We start from the raw sequence: 15,891 nt of genomic DNA on the forward strand, positions 1-15,891 counted from the left end.
CCACTAGGAGCCACACCGGGACTCGAGCCCGAGACCCCGGACGACGGCAAACCTTTCCCATATAAAATATTGACACGCCCTAAAAATCACATAAACATAACTTAATAAGATTAAAGACCCGGGAGATGCTTTTTTTTTTTGTTTTTATACAAACAGTTTAGTACAAATTAGTTACCTATGCATTAGGAAACGATGCAGCCAGCGAGACACGCGCTGGGAAAACAGGGAGTCAGCTGTAAACAGTTTACAAGGATGCAGAAGTGTGATCGAAGCAGGAGCAGCGCCCAGTTGTTCAACAAAAGTTTGTATGTTGGCATAACACGCCCAACAAGTGTGTTTGCCGGTGCGCCGAGCTGCAGGCGACCTTCACAACAGCTGAAGAGTACGAAATAGCAGGTAGGCAGAGCTGAGAGGGAGTAGGGATAGTGACGTAGGAAGCGAGAGTAGAAGACCAGAAAAGGGAGGGCGAAAACTGACAGCAAATCAGCGACTGGCAGTCTTGGAAATCGGCGCTCGGGAAAAGTTTGCACTGTTGTGGTAAACAAACACAAACTCTGTGAGATAAGATCTTCATACGCCAGGGTAGTCAGTCAGTCAGGGAGTTGGTCCATGGAAGCCACTCCACACAGCCACCAGGAGCAACGACCATCAGTGAGTGCCCAAACGCAAAATGGTTCTGCAATGAAGTTGAAGTCCCAGCTGTATGTCGATGAAGTATCAAGACAAATAACGATGGACTTCACTCCTCTTCAAACTCTTAACATTTCAAGATGTTAAATTGTAAAAGTTCAAACAGGTAAAAACTTTATTTAAAGGACTTAAAAAGAAGTTATTAGAGAAACATTACCATAAATAAATCACTTGAGGGAAAAAGAAAGTGAAGTTGGTAAAACTGTAAAATCACAGGACAAAACACCGTCAGCCGAAACATAGGAGGTTAGGAAGGAATACAAGGAAATGACAGAAAAAACAAAACGTTAAGGGTCAGATACGGTTTAATGTTTTTATATGGTTTGATTTTTACAGTATCTTTCAGAAAAGTTACGTGAACATCCTGATTTTCAGAATATTTTTGCAATAAAAACTGTTTGTTGAATTTGGAATGTAGCTATTATTGTGTTATGTATAAATGAAAATGGACTCTTCACCCTACATGCCGGTGCATGACAAGGCGAGTGGTGGAGATACCAGCCCCCAGTACATTTGATACCCCCATAGAACATATAGGGATATTAAAGACCAAGAAAATGATTCCGGTAAACTCACATCCATTTCCCTTCAACACCACCACTTACATTCATTTCATTATCATCTTTATCATGTCCACTTTCCCCCTCATTCACGCAGTTACGGTTGGCACAGTTTCTAGTAATTGACGTCCGTAACGCTATATAATAAACACAGGTATGTATAACTAAGAAATGAATGAAAACAATGGCAGGCACGTTTATTGATAACATACAGCTCTTTACACTATTTTTGTAGCAATGGTTTCATTGAAATAAAAACAGAACATAACGTGTAAATTAAGAGAGCAGATAAGAGAGAACTGATTTTTAGCGATCTCCACTCATACCAACATATCAATACAAAACTTTTTCTTTCCACATTTCTGCATTTGGCAGCACTGCAACCAAGCAAACACTATTGAAACTAGCCATTTTTGTAAACTGAAATCGCACTACAATCATTTATGTCTTTATTTTTCTTCCTTTAGTTTTATCTGTGGTTTTGATTATTTCTTTATGAATTACTGTTCTTTAACCTAATGAATTTATGTCAGATCTTTAAAAATAATTGTGGTGTGACTATTTATTAAGCACGCAAGAGAGGCTACATTTATTTTATTTGTTCTATGCATCTCTTGTGGGGAACACGAAGATGTCACAGCCATATGAAAAGTGTCAATCTCCTATACAAAATAATTACAGTACATGTAGGTACAAAGTAAACAAAAATGAAATAAAGAACTTACACAAGCTAGAGTAAAATACAATCAGACACCACAATTAGACCATAATAAATATGAAAAATTTTCACAATAACATAATATTGTAAAATTTACAAAATGAACTTTATTATTAATATTAATGCATAAAGTATTTTTCTTTACATTGCTATATTAAACTATCGACTAAACATTTCCATAATGGTATGTAACATCCTTCATTACAAACCTTTATTTCTTGTGAAATTGGAGATCGCATCAAATTTAACAAACCCATGAACACACCAGAGTAAATTTATTTTCACAAAATAATTTTAATATCTTTGGCCTGACTTACAAAACAGATAATTAACTAGCATCACATAGCTTTACAAAACAATATTAAAATTGTACTCAAAATATAATTATCACACAATAGCTATTTTTACAAAGCATTAGGTATGAATAGGTATAATCTATAATACTAGTTAGTAAAAGTGTTTGGAACAAATGATTACTTTAAGTAAACACAAGCCAGTAGTTAACAACAATGAAGCTATTTCAAATATGTATCTTAAAGCATTTTATCATCTGCAAAGAAACATATTTAACACAAAACAACCACTGCCTTACAAAATATAAGAGCAAAGACGGAGTAAATAAAAGCAGGTACAAGTTTATTTATAACAATGAACATAATGCACGCTTCATACACAACGAAAAATGAACAACAAATTATAAAATAAAATAAAATAAAGCTTTTAATTTTGAAAATATTTTAAACTACCATTTTATTCAAAACTTTTTAACACATCTCAGAAAGCTATAAAACTACAGTGAAACCTCATTAGTGAGATAGGTTAATCCAAAATCCTCGTTATTATAAACATGTTTAAAACCCTGGCAACATGAATAAGAAGTTGAGAGTTAATTTGTTTGTATATTACGAAATACCGGATGTGTAATTTGAAGTTCCATTGTGGCCTAAAACTAGTTTTGCATATATTTAATATCCGATAATACAAAGCATTAAAGTGAAACCCAGTATTTGCATTCTCTGTGTATTTACGTTTCCCGCAATTAACGACATTTTCTTTAGGTCACATTTACGTGTCAGTGAATGCAATGCAATACTTCTCCCTCAAATTACATTACGGAAATTACTTTCTTTCCGCTATTCATCACTTGTTTACTATGTAAAAACTGGTTTTTATGTACGTAAAACTCACTTAAGACTTTTTTCACAACATATAATTTCCCATAAAATATGATCAAATGGTTCCATCCCACCATTTTCTCCATAAGCTGTACGATGAACGTTATTATTCCTGACGAAGTTGCCCAAAAACTTTGTTTCTTGTATAAAACTTTTTTTTTTAAGTTGAAATCCATAATTTAATTTAGAAATTTCAGTTTACTTATTTTTATAACAGAAATACGAGCGCTGGTTGGAATCATGTTGGTTAGGTCGAACAGTAATTCACAGAGTGCACACACGTAGTCAAGTATCGATATCAATAGGTCGCTGATATCGATAGCGTGCGGACTTTGTCTCATGCCAAGTGAACTAATTTAATGGCCCACACTGTTTCGTGGTTAGTGTATACTACAATGACAGTTATAGGTATGCTACGTTAGTTCTGTGTTGCATTTGGGTCACGGTTTTTGTGTCACTGATTTTGTTGTTTTTTATTTTAAGTTGATACTAAATATTTTTGTGTCATATTTATTTACAAGTTATAGAGGGTCAACTAAAATTGAGATTACATGCAAAAATAGAGTATTATGTTTTAAGTGTAAATTCTCATTTCAAAACTATATCATCCAAAATTGTAAATAATTTTGTATTATCTTTAATGTAGGCCAACCATGTTTTTACTTAAAGAGAATGCTTTTATGTAGGTTTGTAATATATAGTACTATAAGAATGCACTTTTTTTTTGTTTCGACATAATATACAAATTATGTATGTGCAACATGGGAAAGTACGGTTATTAGAAACCTCGTTATTACAAAGTGGGTGAATTTCTGTTCTCTCAGGTTTGTATTAATGAGGTTTCACTGTACAAACAATATTTCATATGATCCAGTACTGCAGTTAATGCACTTCTATCCCTACTGTATGCAGTCATTTTTCAAATATGTACCACATGCTTTGCAAGCAATGAATCCACACAACTATCCGAAAATACACAATACACCGTAAGATTTACCATGTAAACTTTAATTTACAGTGCATTTATTTTATATTTACCAAAGCTGTTGCTGTAACATTTTCAAAACCGATATTTATAAAATAAATTTATGCCGGCAAACTGCAGAAATGCAGAGCAAGATCCCTACCAGTAATGATCAAAATTGGCAAAAGTTAAATACATATTTGACACTTGAAAATACATTAAATATTTTTCTGACAAGTAGAAACTCTTGAAAATATATTAAATATTATTTACTTGTCAGCAGAAAATGTAACAACAGTACCGTGCAAAAGTCAAATGAATTAATGAATTAATTAGCTAAATGTTATTGGCGTGTGGTTATTAGAGACAATTAGGGATGTTGAGGCAACAGCAGACATGTATCAGATGGAAAAAGTTGATCACTGAAACAGTATACAAGGTATTCTTAATCAAATTAATGTGTGGTATTTCACTTTTTGACAAATAAAACTCCAATTGAAGCCACAAACATTGGCTACTTTTAAAAAGAAGAAAGCTCAAACCTAAGCAATTATTTTTGGTTCTGATAGATAAAAAAAAAGTGTTTTTTGTGTGTTTTATTTACAATATTATTACTTTTTTTATTGTGTAAAAGTGTTTAAGAAACCACACTTGTGTAATATATAAATTTTTCTTTGCGAGATTTTTTTTATTGAAGTAAGCATTCTCAGCAATGTCACATCTCCTTGGCGAATAATTCACCGAAGTTTCGGTAACCTAGGTAACAGCTCCCTGATGATGTCGACCGAAACGTCGGTGAATTATTCGCCAAGGACGCGGCTACAACCCAGAAGCCAAGCTACTTCAGACAGTGGCCGTGAATGCCTGCGAACACTGTGAAAAATAGGTTCACAATTTAATTATTAAGTATTAATTTTATTCAATGAAAATTTGGCATTAGTAAATAATTTTTTTTAACTACCTGGTAATTATTCCTAGACAGTTGACCAACAGCTTGTCAGTATAGGTTTATCATCAACATATAAATTAATGTGGGTTATAAGAGATTTTATAAAAATTTTAATAAACAATTCTAACCATCAAACATATTTTTAGTATTCTACAGATGATTGCCTGATTTTTTTTTACAAAGCCAGAATTACCTAAGCAAATCAATATGTCGACAATTTCTTGCTACTATATGACGGATAAATATAACCAGTTTCTAACTCCTGCCAAAATGCCACCCTACTCATCTCTTGGCTGTTCTGCCTTGGGTCAAAAAACATAACTAAAAAATATTTATTTTTTGCTTACGCACACGACTTCTCGCCAATGCACACAGTCGCAGTTGTGAATCAGCAGGTTTGAAAACATGACGGTCAAATACTGTGCACATATCTTCTATGGTGCTAATATATTTTTTTTTTCAATTCTGAATCCATCTGAACAGTTAATGAGTACAAACTTGGTTGAAAACACATGTGTTTGGAACTTTTAACAGCCCATTTTTTTAAGTGTTAAGGTAGGGCAATTTCCAAGAACCTCAGTACTTAACTGGTACCCTGATAATGGCGAATGCAAGGCTGACCGAAACATCTGTGAAATATTCGCCTTCGATGCGGCTACAATTCAGAAGCCAAGAAACTTTGCCTGAAGATCATAGACCTTTGATTTCTAGGTGAACCAATCAACACTATACTCAGTAATGCAACCACTGACTCTATATAGAGGTGAATAACCTAACCTCAAACGTGCAAATTGGATTAGTGTGTTCATAATAAAGGTGGTTTTTTTCAATTTTATTTTTATAATTTCCTCTAAAGGTTATGTTCACTGTTATATACTGTTATTGTTACATTATTCATAACAAGTAGGAACATGGTATTAAATAATTCACTTTTAAATAGTGAAAACTAGCAAAAGTGTATTATTTTGCTATATGGTATAGCTTACAAATTATTTTAGAGCTAATGTTAACATTAATGATCTGAAGTATTGGCATGAAAGAAGATTATATTGTTTAAACTTTTGACTGATATTGTACCAGTTTCTTTGAAAAATTATATTAGGCATCATAATATTAATAATAATAATAATGTAAGACTTAAATTTAAAAATTTTGTTTTCTATTGCATTCCTCAAATAAGATATTATCTTTACTTTAATTCCTACTTCTTACCTCTGCACTCATGCAATATAAATTTAACCAGAATAACTTAATGGAATATATTCATTAGGCCAAGGTGAAAATATTGTAGGTCCATTATTTTAAGGCTTTAGAAGTAACTGTCCAATTTCTGCAATCCACTAAAACAAACTACCATAGTTTACCAGGATTTCACTGAATTTACAAATTTCTATATGGTTACTTCAACAAATATAAACATTTTTTCCCTAACAACTAATTACATTGAAGGTATTATTCCATTCATATCAACAAACTGAAAACAACTGTACTACAATCATTAACAATAAACTGAAAACAACTGTACTACCATCATTACCAACAAATTGAAAACATTATCATCTCGAGGAAATTTACATATTTATGTGGTTCATAAAATGACTTAAAACATCTCAAGAATGTTTCATGTATCATAATGGTAGCTAAAATAAACATTTTGCTTTTTCTTAGGAATGCAACATTTTTAAATTGGCACACACCACATTTTAGATTTATAACAAATCTGAATAAATGAAATTCTATTCCATTTTAATAACTTCTTCATCTGTCTGGATTTTATATTTATTATAATTTTATGATGAACTCAAATGAGTCAAGAACTGCTGGTAAAAAGTCCATTGTTTCCCTTGCAACACTTACAACATTAGTGTTTTATGTTAAAGTTGACACATTTTCTTTGAACTTACTATCTCGTTTCCCTTAAAAGCTATTACAGCTTGAAAGGAAAAAGGCCAGGTACTAAACAAGGGAATTTTATGGCAAACTTAAATTTTTTTTATTTTCATAAAGTTGGATTTCATCGATGTATAATTTTAAAACAGAATGTTAACATTGTTTTGAGTTTTCATTACTTCAAGACTTTCGGCCTGAAAAGTTTAGCCAATTTTACAGTCAGCACGGAACTGCCCGTCGCTAGTCAACGGTAGCTCATTTCAGCATCTGGCCAGTGCTAATCCGAGCACATCTGCATTCTGTTCACCTTGCACCGTGTCAAATTAGGGCCATTTCAGCTCTATCCTTTCGCTATGCTAACTTTCTCCTATGAGCCCCGTGCCTAATATCTGTCTGCGACTTAGCAGCAACCTGGCATTTCACTTAGTGTACATCCATGGATTATTTCCTCTTCTATTAGGCAACTTTTCTCCTACGTCCCCCCTCTGGCCCTGAAACTGCCAAAGTGAAGCAATGCGTGCAATCCAGTAGCGACTTTGCTAACTACACTTGTGTATCCTTTTGCCGCCCTGCCAGCCTGGCGAAACTCCACTGTTGCATGCTAGTACCCATCTGTCGGAAACTTCATCGTCTGTTATTCCTGTCATTTGTGGTGTAAGTTTTGTCACTCGATGTAGTCGGGTAAGTCGGTAATAGCTCATAGTTCCCAAATAAACCTGGCAAACCACCACGAAGTAGAAATATTTTTTGACATGCATTTTAAATAATTATTCTACTGTAAAACTGCAGGGCATATCAGTCTATATTAAACATTTTTGGTGAAATATATACCAAGAAACATGTGATGGTCATTTTTATTGAATTTGTAATTGAGTATCTTAGGGAAAAAAACCAGATTAATGAAAATAAAAACAATAACAATAATCTCCTGTTTAAAATAATTCAGCTAAAATAAAACCACAAAATCTTGTCTCTACCATGCATAATAAAAAAATCTGTGATTCAGGAAATCACAAGTTACAAAGGGATGACTCTGTTTACTGTCCAAAAGTTTTAAATATGAAATGTTGTCAAGCCACATCAACTCAAAATAGTTGTGAATAATATACATTTAATGTTGCGGTGTTGCAAGGAAAATTAACAGGATACTAAAGTTCTGTATAGACTTTTCAACATCTTTTAATTCTAGGAATTACTATAAGAACACTCACATTCCAAAACTAGAACAAATACCAATAAGGTACTAATATTATGTATAACAATAGTACAGATATTAAGAGACAAGAGAAAAAACACAAGAAACATAACAAAAATTACAAAAATCATGCAAATTTCCAATCACATTGTGGTTTTCCTGCCTATTATGTCTGTACTATTGTTAACATACATAATTAGATCACACAATACTTTAAATAAATAATAATGTCGTGCCTAGGGTTAGTCCAATTACAACACCAAAAATATCCACCCATATTTTTGTAATCTGAATGGATATTTTTCAATTAAACCTAAAAAAACTAAAACCACAACTGGCAACTGTGCAACTATTTGTAGAACTTACTCAAATGCTATAAAATAAACAATTTATATTATAAAAAATTAAAATTTTTATACAAAAATAATATTTTTAACAATCTAACAACAAATATTTTTTTAATACCATAAGCTTTATTGTGTGAAAATTACTATGTGAACCCAAATAAAGGCCAAATATTCTATTTCCAAAAACTGCTTGTAAAAGATTATATCAGCCTGTGATCTCATGTATGAAGTAAAAACCGAGAATATCAATCAAATTTGAGAGAAAAAATTGGGATAAAAAATTTTCAAACTCATTTCCGTATTAATTATTATTTCCATAAATTTTCAATAATATTTCAACTAAGCATCGCTTCTTAATAAAACTTACATATTGATTATGGCTGAATTTCATTAATAAAACTTTACATTTTGCAACAAAACATCAGAATCATATTGGTTTAAGTATTGATATAAATTTTAAATTTTTAGGTAAAATGCTGTATCTCAATGAATAAACAAAATTCGTAACCAGTCAATACACAGAGAGGGTGAAAAATAGCATTTATTCTGGTCATTTATAGCATCTAAATATTTACTTGTAGCATTTTTATAGCGTTTATTACCAATATTATAGAATTTTATAAGCGCTTACTATAATAAATATTACCAATATTATAGAATTTTATAAGCGCTAATTATAATAAACTCGTAAAAACTATTACTGTATGGTAAAATGTGAGCCCTTTATCAAAAATCAGCACAAACGACACTTTGTTGACAAACAGCGTAAAAACCAACGACAAAAACAAACCAAAGGTTTACTGCACCGTATATGTGTACTGTAGCAAATGGCGCTACGGAAATACATCGAGAATCGTCAATCGATATATTGAACCACGTAGTACCATTGCCTACGAGATTCAACGACACTACTCGTACGCAGTAACATCGATAATTTCATAGAGAGAATATACCGCTGCCATATTTTATTTCTCTCATATTGTTTGTAAAGTTGTTGACAATGCCGAAAAAAAGTGTTCGCAGCAATTCTTTGGCAACATGGTGGCGTGGTTTGTTTCTAGAGTAAATATTAGGGTTTGATTACATGTACGTGAAAAATTAACATTTAAAATGTCAAATTTTCCATGAAAAATTAATGTAAAATGTATTTTTAATATTAGTTTTGCCCGGCAAAGTGTTTATGAGACGTTTTTAGTGTCAATTCGCAGGAATATGGGATTTTCGCATTTAATCGCAAGTAATTAACGAGTCGCATTAATTCGCGGCTATATTGTTTCAACGATTTTTCACCCTCTCCAGCAATACATTTAAATAGGTTTTTTTGTTGATGCAGTTTTAAATGATACAATAAAATAATCCACCAAAGTCAGTGAAAGTCATGGGAAAGAATACAAACTGTTAAACGTTAGATGTTTCTGTGTGACATTACGGCAAAGGCGAGCGTACCCATGCATGAAACTAACTGTAAAACCATGTTGTTGTGGACTGAGAGATGGGTCTCTTCCGTCACTCTCATCTTTCTACAACTGCTGAAAAGTAATTCTTTAAGATAATTAATTGAAAGCAGATGGTTACACCAACATTTATTCTTCCTGTGCATTGAAGGAAATTAAAGAATTTTACTTGGTTTCTTCAAAACATTTTGAATTTTTTGTTCTTCTTCCACACCTCTAATGTATCATATGTTAGGAGCACAAAGATAATGATGATATTTATGATTAAATTAATGTGATGTGGAGTGAGATTAAAACTAACTTAAGAGATTATGATAGCAAATGTAGTGTCAGCTTAGAAAAAATGTTGGCCCCTATTTGGGTAAAAAAGGTTTATCTACATATAACTGTAAAATAAGTTACATTGCATTACATTCAAAAAATCAACACACAAGGAACAAACAAACATACAGGTATGTAGTATCAAAATCACAGCAAACACCACGTGAGTTTATCACCCAAAATTGAATCTCAAATTATGTGCAACAATTCAGAGAGCATTTATAGCCAACATATATCAGCAAAAGTTTTGGAAAAACTCAATTTTTAATTGTTATGTAAGTTTACTGATAATTTCTTTATTTCAGTTTACTGTAAATGTACATTTTTATTTATTTACCGACACTTATTTGAGTATACCTACATCAGCAGTCAAGACGATACAACTTCCAACAGATCTTCACGCTTTTGTCGCCTCTCACATTTAGGGCATGGTTTTGTAGCATCTAGACACCCAATGTGGTACACAGCACTGCATTCTGCACACTAGAAATCAAAATAATTTTTAAATACTAGTAACATTACTGTTGCAGGCAATTTCAAGATAACAGACTGGAATACGCTCTGGTTAAACCCTATACATGCAGAATCCTCAAAAAGGCGGTTGTCTGTAAAGTCGGTTTACGGACGATAATTTTACATGATAACGTCATAAGAAAACATTGATGAAAAATTGCATACGTTTTAATTTTCAAATATTATGTACAGTTTTAACAAATTTAATTTAAATAATTTGTTTAAATATAATCACGAACAATTAGTTATAGAAACAACCTGAAATCAAATCAATGTCAATAAATTGTTAATTTGAAATGACAAAATTGGACAAATACATATATCAAATTTTTTAAATTGCTGCTTTTAAAAACCCCACCTTAACCTGTTTGATATTATAGAAGATTTTCTCGCACAGTGGTTGGCCGGTTCTTACAAGCTCGGCTCAGGCGGAACGTGACAATGAGTCATGCTTTTTCGTGCGTGCAGCCAGTGTTCATCAATGTATAAGACGTTATCACGTCAAAAAGTCAACTGTACGCAAGTGTCAAAGACAGTAACAGTATTAAAATTAATTCATTTAAAGGTTATTTAGCACTAAGTTCTACTCTACAAAAGATGAGCTAACTATTTAAAGTGGAGAAATCATATACGATAAATGGTTGTGAATGAATTTCAGTAAATTAACAACAATTGAATTAAAAATCTACTGAACTAGACTGTTGATTCCACTATGTAATTCCAGTCCAGTTTACAACTGTAATTGGCCAATGAGGAAACTAATAAAACAAAGATATTTTTACAACTGTGAGCAGAAAATAAAATTACACGCTGTTGATAATGAGACCTAACTTTCAAATAATTTAAATTAAAGATTTCATGACTGATTTTAATTTAACTATGAAGCGTATCTCAGAAATAAAAATAAAAATAAAGATACAGTTTTATGTTGCATGGTTACGCACACAAACCAAGCTCGTAGCATCGCAGGTTCTTAGCCTCCAGACTTATAAAACACTTTTGCAAATTATTATTATTATATTTTTTATGAAAAGATTCAATATTTGGTTAGGATTTTCATATCATGAAAATAATGATAATATACTCAAGGAGGATGTGTTTTTATGCTCATAGTTTACGTTATTTCACGTTTTGCATTATTTCTGACAATTTACTTGATTTAAAATTGGCAAAACCACTGAAAATTATTTTTACCTACTTTTAGCTTATTGGTCAAGTTTTAATGTATTTTCGTGTGTGTGTATATATGTGTGTTTTATTATTTGTTATAGTTTTTTACCTGAAATCAGGCTGATGCAATGTTTCTGTAAATTACATCAGTGTTAGAGTGAGACAGAGATGCAAGTGTACTTCTGTGTGGAAACAAAAATCACGCGATGGGTGGACAAAGACGGGGGCATACCATGTATCTGCCTGTCCACTTGCCCAACTGACCACTTCTCCGAAACCCTTTTGTTCCAAGGCATTTTTGTTGCTTTTTAACTATAAAATTGATTAGCAGAGTTTGGCCATAAGGAACTGAGACAACTTGTTTCAATAAGACCATAACCAATCATAGCTTGCTTTAAATGGCACGCCTATACACATACTGAGTGACAAATTGAGGTCGTCAGTTGTTAAATGTCCTTAAAAATGGCTACAAAAAAGGCTTTGCAAAAAATTGGGCACACAAACAGTTTTATAGCCACATGAAATATTGAAATAATTTTTGGAGATAAGATGTGTTAATAACTTTGTATTAGATCAATTGAACTTATTTATTTTTATACATTGTTTTACAGTTTTTTACATAATTTATTTTGATTATTTCCACAAATTATTTAAAAATACAAAATTTTTAATTTTTTTAATTGGAGTTAAATGTGTTAAGATGAATTTAAAAAGTTCAATTTGTGTGTGAGTGGATAAACAAAACATCGGTAAAAAAAAAAGAAGTAGATTAAAACCTTTTTTAAAATAATTTTCCCCATTTTCTTTATTGATTAGAAAAGAGAGGCAAATTAATTTCAATTTGACCATTTAAAATGCTAACTAGCTTTAAAAATGAAGGAAATTTAAAAAGAAATGTTGCTTCATAACCAAAAAAAATCAAAATTAATACTTTAAGACTTTTTAGCAAAAAATTCTAAAAACATATGGTTATATAATACATATAATATATTTTTAATTAAAGGTAACTTATACTGACATGTCAAATTCATTATAGAATATAATATATTTTGCCATGTGCATGTCCATTTCATGGCATAGATTTTATTCTGGCAATGAATGTAAACTTCTATTTCTTATATGAGAATTTTATTAGCTGAACAGCACATTTTGGAAATATACAAGGTAAGCCTCAATCTCTCGTTTGTGTGTGCATGCATCTACCTGCGATGAAGTAAATTAATTTTCCACACAATTAATATCTGTTTATTAATTTCAGAGTGTTTGCATTGTGGCATGTGATAAGTAAAATGATCTTGACACATTTCTTACCGCGACAATAAAAAAACGAAAAGGCAGTCATGGGGAGACTGTCTACAGAAGTTAAAATTAAAACTCTGTTTTTAAATGTGTAATATGACATCATTTCTACGTCAAATGTACGTAAGAAAATGATTTTGGTATTGTATCACTAGCATGTCGGTGACGTGATCCAAGAAGTTTTGCCCCTACCAGTAATAACTTTGAAATTAGAATAAATGAAGTTTTATCCTTGAAAAACAAAACAAAAAACAACTATGAACTTAAATCCACAAGAAATCAACAATCACTATGTAAATAAATTAAAAAAAGAAAATCGCTCAATGCGGTCAGTTTTTCACGTACTGCTACTACAGCATGTCGGTGATGCGAACTCACAAGATTTTACCCATCCGAAAAAGAGTCCAACACGCACATGATACAGTCCAGTATATAAAATGTATTAGTGTATATATGCGTATACATGTACACAGGCCGCTGCGATTCGCCAGTCTGGCGCAACACGTCACTAGCATGTCGGTGACGTGAACCCATAAGTTTTGCCCCTACCAAAAATCGCGCAACGCGGCGAAAGAAGTTTTCACTTCAAAAAATGACGTTGACCGGGGCTCTGCCCTCCCTCAAGCCCTATGTGCCTTGCCCCACTTCAGGCCTTAATGCCCCCACCATCACCCTCTATCACCCCGACGTAACTCAAACCTCCCGCCAGTGACGTGCTTGCGACGTGTTTTGAATAGCACGCCACCAATACCACACACTACCGCAAGAAGGCGCAGTAGAGCCAGTGCCTCGTTCCCTTAATAAATAGTAAATGATGTTGTTAAACCTATTTATTTTATTCCCCAAGTGTATATGTGCTTCAGGATCCCGAAAACATTCTATAAGTTTATTATGTTTAAGTTGCAGCAATGGGACCCGAACATGCCGAAGGCTGTTCACATATTTATTATTTTGGAGCTGTAATCTGGATTCAAAATTTACTACATGTTTTTGAGCCTGGAACAACTATATTTTGATTTCAAGATAAATATTCTGTTTTAATGTAAATACGTTAACGTCGCGAATTTGAACGACCTGACGGGTTTTTCAACTTTGTGTCAGACGCGCTGTCCAGCTACTTCAGCGGCCATCTCCTGACCCAGTCACTTCTCACTGCCACCCGAGAACTTCATATTATGTTTTAATTAAAATATTCATCCCGTCACTAAAATCTTTCTAATCGCTTCTGCCTTTCTCGGAGATTGCCTCAGGGGCTCAACTGTTTCATTAATTAAGTAGTAATCCGCTAGTCGGAGTCCGGAAACCAACGCGAACTTAATCTCCAACCTCAAGGTGGCTCTGGACTTCACCTGAACCAGTCGTGTCATTAGGCATTTTTGCAGCTGTACTTTTGATTGTGATTGTGTACGAGAGGCATGTGATGGCGTGGTGTGTATTAAAACTCAGCACCATACTTATTGTGTTTTTATCCGCGCATGCCCACGTGTGAACCAGTTACTGCACCCCGGTGTTTGATGCCGTAAGAGCTAACTGCAGCAACAACTGAAGCATGCCCGATGCTGAGAGCAGGCCAGGTTCCAAGGTCAGTGGTAATTGCGTTAAGAGGGAAACGAGTCCCGCTTCCCACACAGGCGACGTCAGGCGCGAAGACCATGCCCCCTAATCACGTTATTGCTCTTAAATATCCGGTGCCAAATTCCTCGACCACATCAAAAATATAAGCTGCACGAATGCATGGGATGTTTAAATGTTTACCTGTGTAATCATGTTATTTGTGTCTCGTGCACAGCTATGGCCAAAGGACTGCCAACTGAATTTGTAAACAAATTTCACAAAAGTATTTTTCATGTAAATAATTTAAAATATGTACAACTTAGGCTCTTAAAGTGCTTATACAATATGACGCAGGATTTGTAGAAAACAAAAAAATTTTCTTAAGTTTTTTAATGCTCAAGAACAATACTTTGCCCTTACAAATAATATTTGTTTTTAAATGTTTACTACAAAGATGTGAGTTCTGGAAATGTAACCCGACATTATAGAAACAGTTACTTTACTATACCTACAACATAAAAATTTTATCCTTAACTTATTTTTAAAATAAACTCTTACCCTGTAAGATGATTCAACATCAAATGGATAAATAACTTTTGGGTTGTTGCATACTTCACAAATAAATCCTTTCTGGCTACATAGCCAACATGTCAAAACATGGTTTTTGGCAAATGCGACAACTTTTCTAAGTAGTTGTGCCAAAACTCCTGATGATATTTGAAGTAAGTCCTGAAAAACAAGTAACATATACTGTTTATATGCTATAGTCGACAATCGTAAAAACTTAATAACATTCAATAGAACAAGAATAGCTAGCTTATGCACATACAACATTCTCAACACTAACACCCTTCCTACATCTTACTCTATCACATATAGCTAATGTGATGATTTACTCATTGTTAGTCCAGAAATAGAGTTACAAGTTTCTCAAATCATTTAAAAATGCATTATGTCTATTCGTAACTCCCCACCTTCCTTGCTCTACATCGCATCTGCACTTCTTCAGTTTGTCCTGCGATACAGCAGCATCTTAGCAGTGCCTCCTAATGTTATCCCACTAACACTTCCATGCAGAGAAACACTCTTGAT

General features: G+C 33.0%; 1 protein-coding gene across 2 annotated transcripts in view; it reads right to left on the reverse strand.

Moving 5' to 3' along the window:
* Positions 1–1,430: 1,430 nt before the first annotated feature.
* LOC134529052 (pleckstrin homology domain-containing family M member 1) overlaps positions 1,431–15,891 on the reverse strand; it is a 37,524-nt gene continuing 23,063 nt past the window's right edge. For both annotated transcript variants that reach the window (XM_063362749.1, XM_063362750.1), the window contains 2 exons: positions 15,358–15,528; positions 1,431–10,746 (listed from right to left, as the gene is read on the reverse strand). In XM_063362749.1, coding sequence (XP_063218819.1) covers positions 10,633–10,746; positions 15,358–15,528 — 285 coding nt within the window. In that variant the 3' untranslated portion in view covers positions 1,431–10,632. The remainder of the gene's footprint in view (positions 10,747–15,357; positions 15,529–15,891) is intronic.

The sequence above is a fragment of the Bacillus rossius genome, chromosome 2, assembly GCF_032445375.1.
Source record: "Bacillus rossius redtenbacheri isolate Brsri chromosome 2, Brsri_v3, whole genome shotgun sequence".
Taxonomy (NCBI): Eukaryota; Metazoa; Arthropoda; class Insecta; order Phasmatodea; family Bacillidae; genus Bacillus; species Bacillus rossius.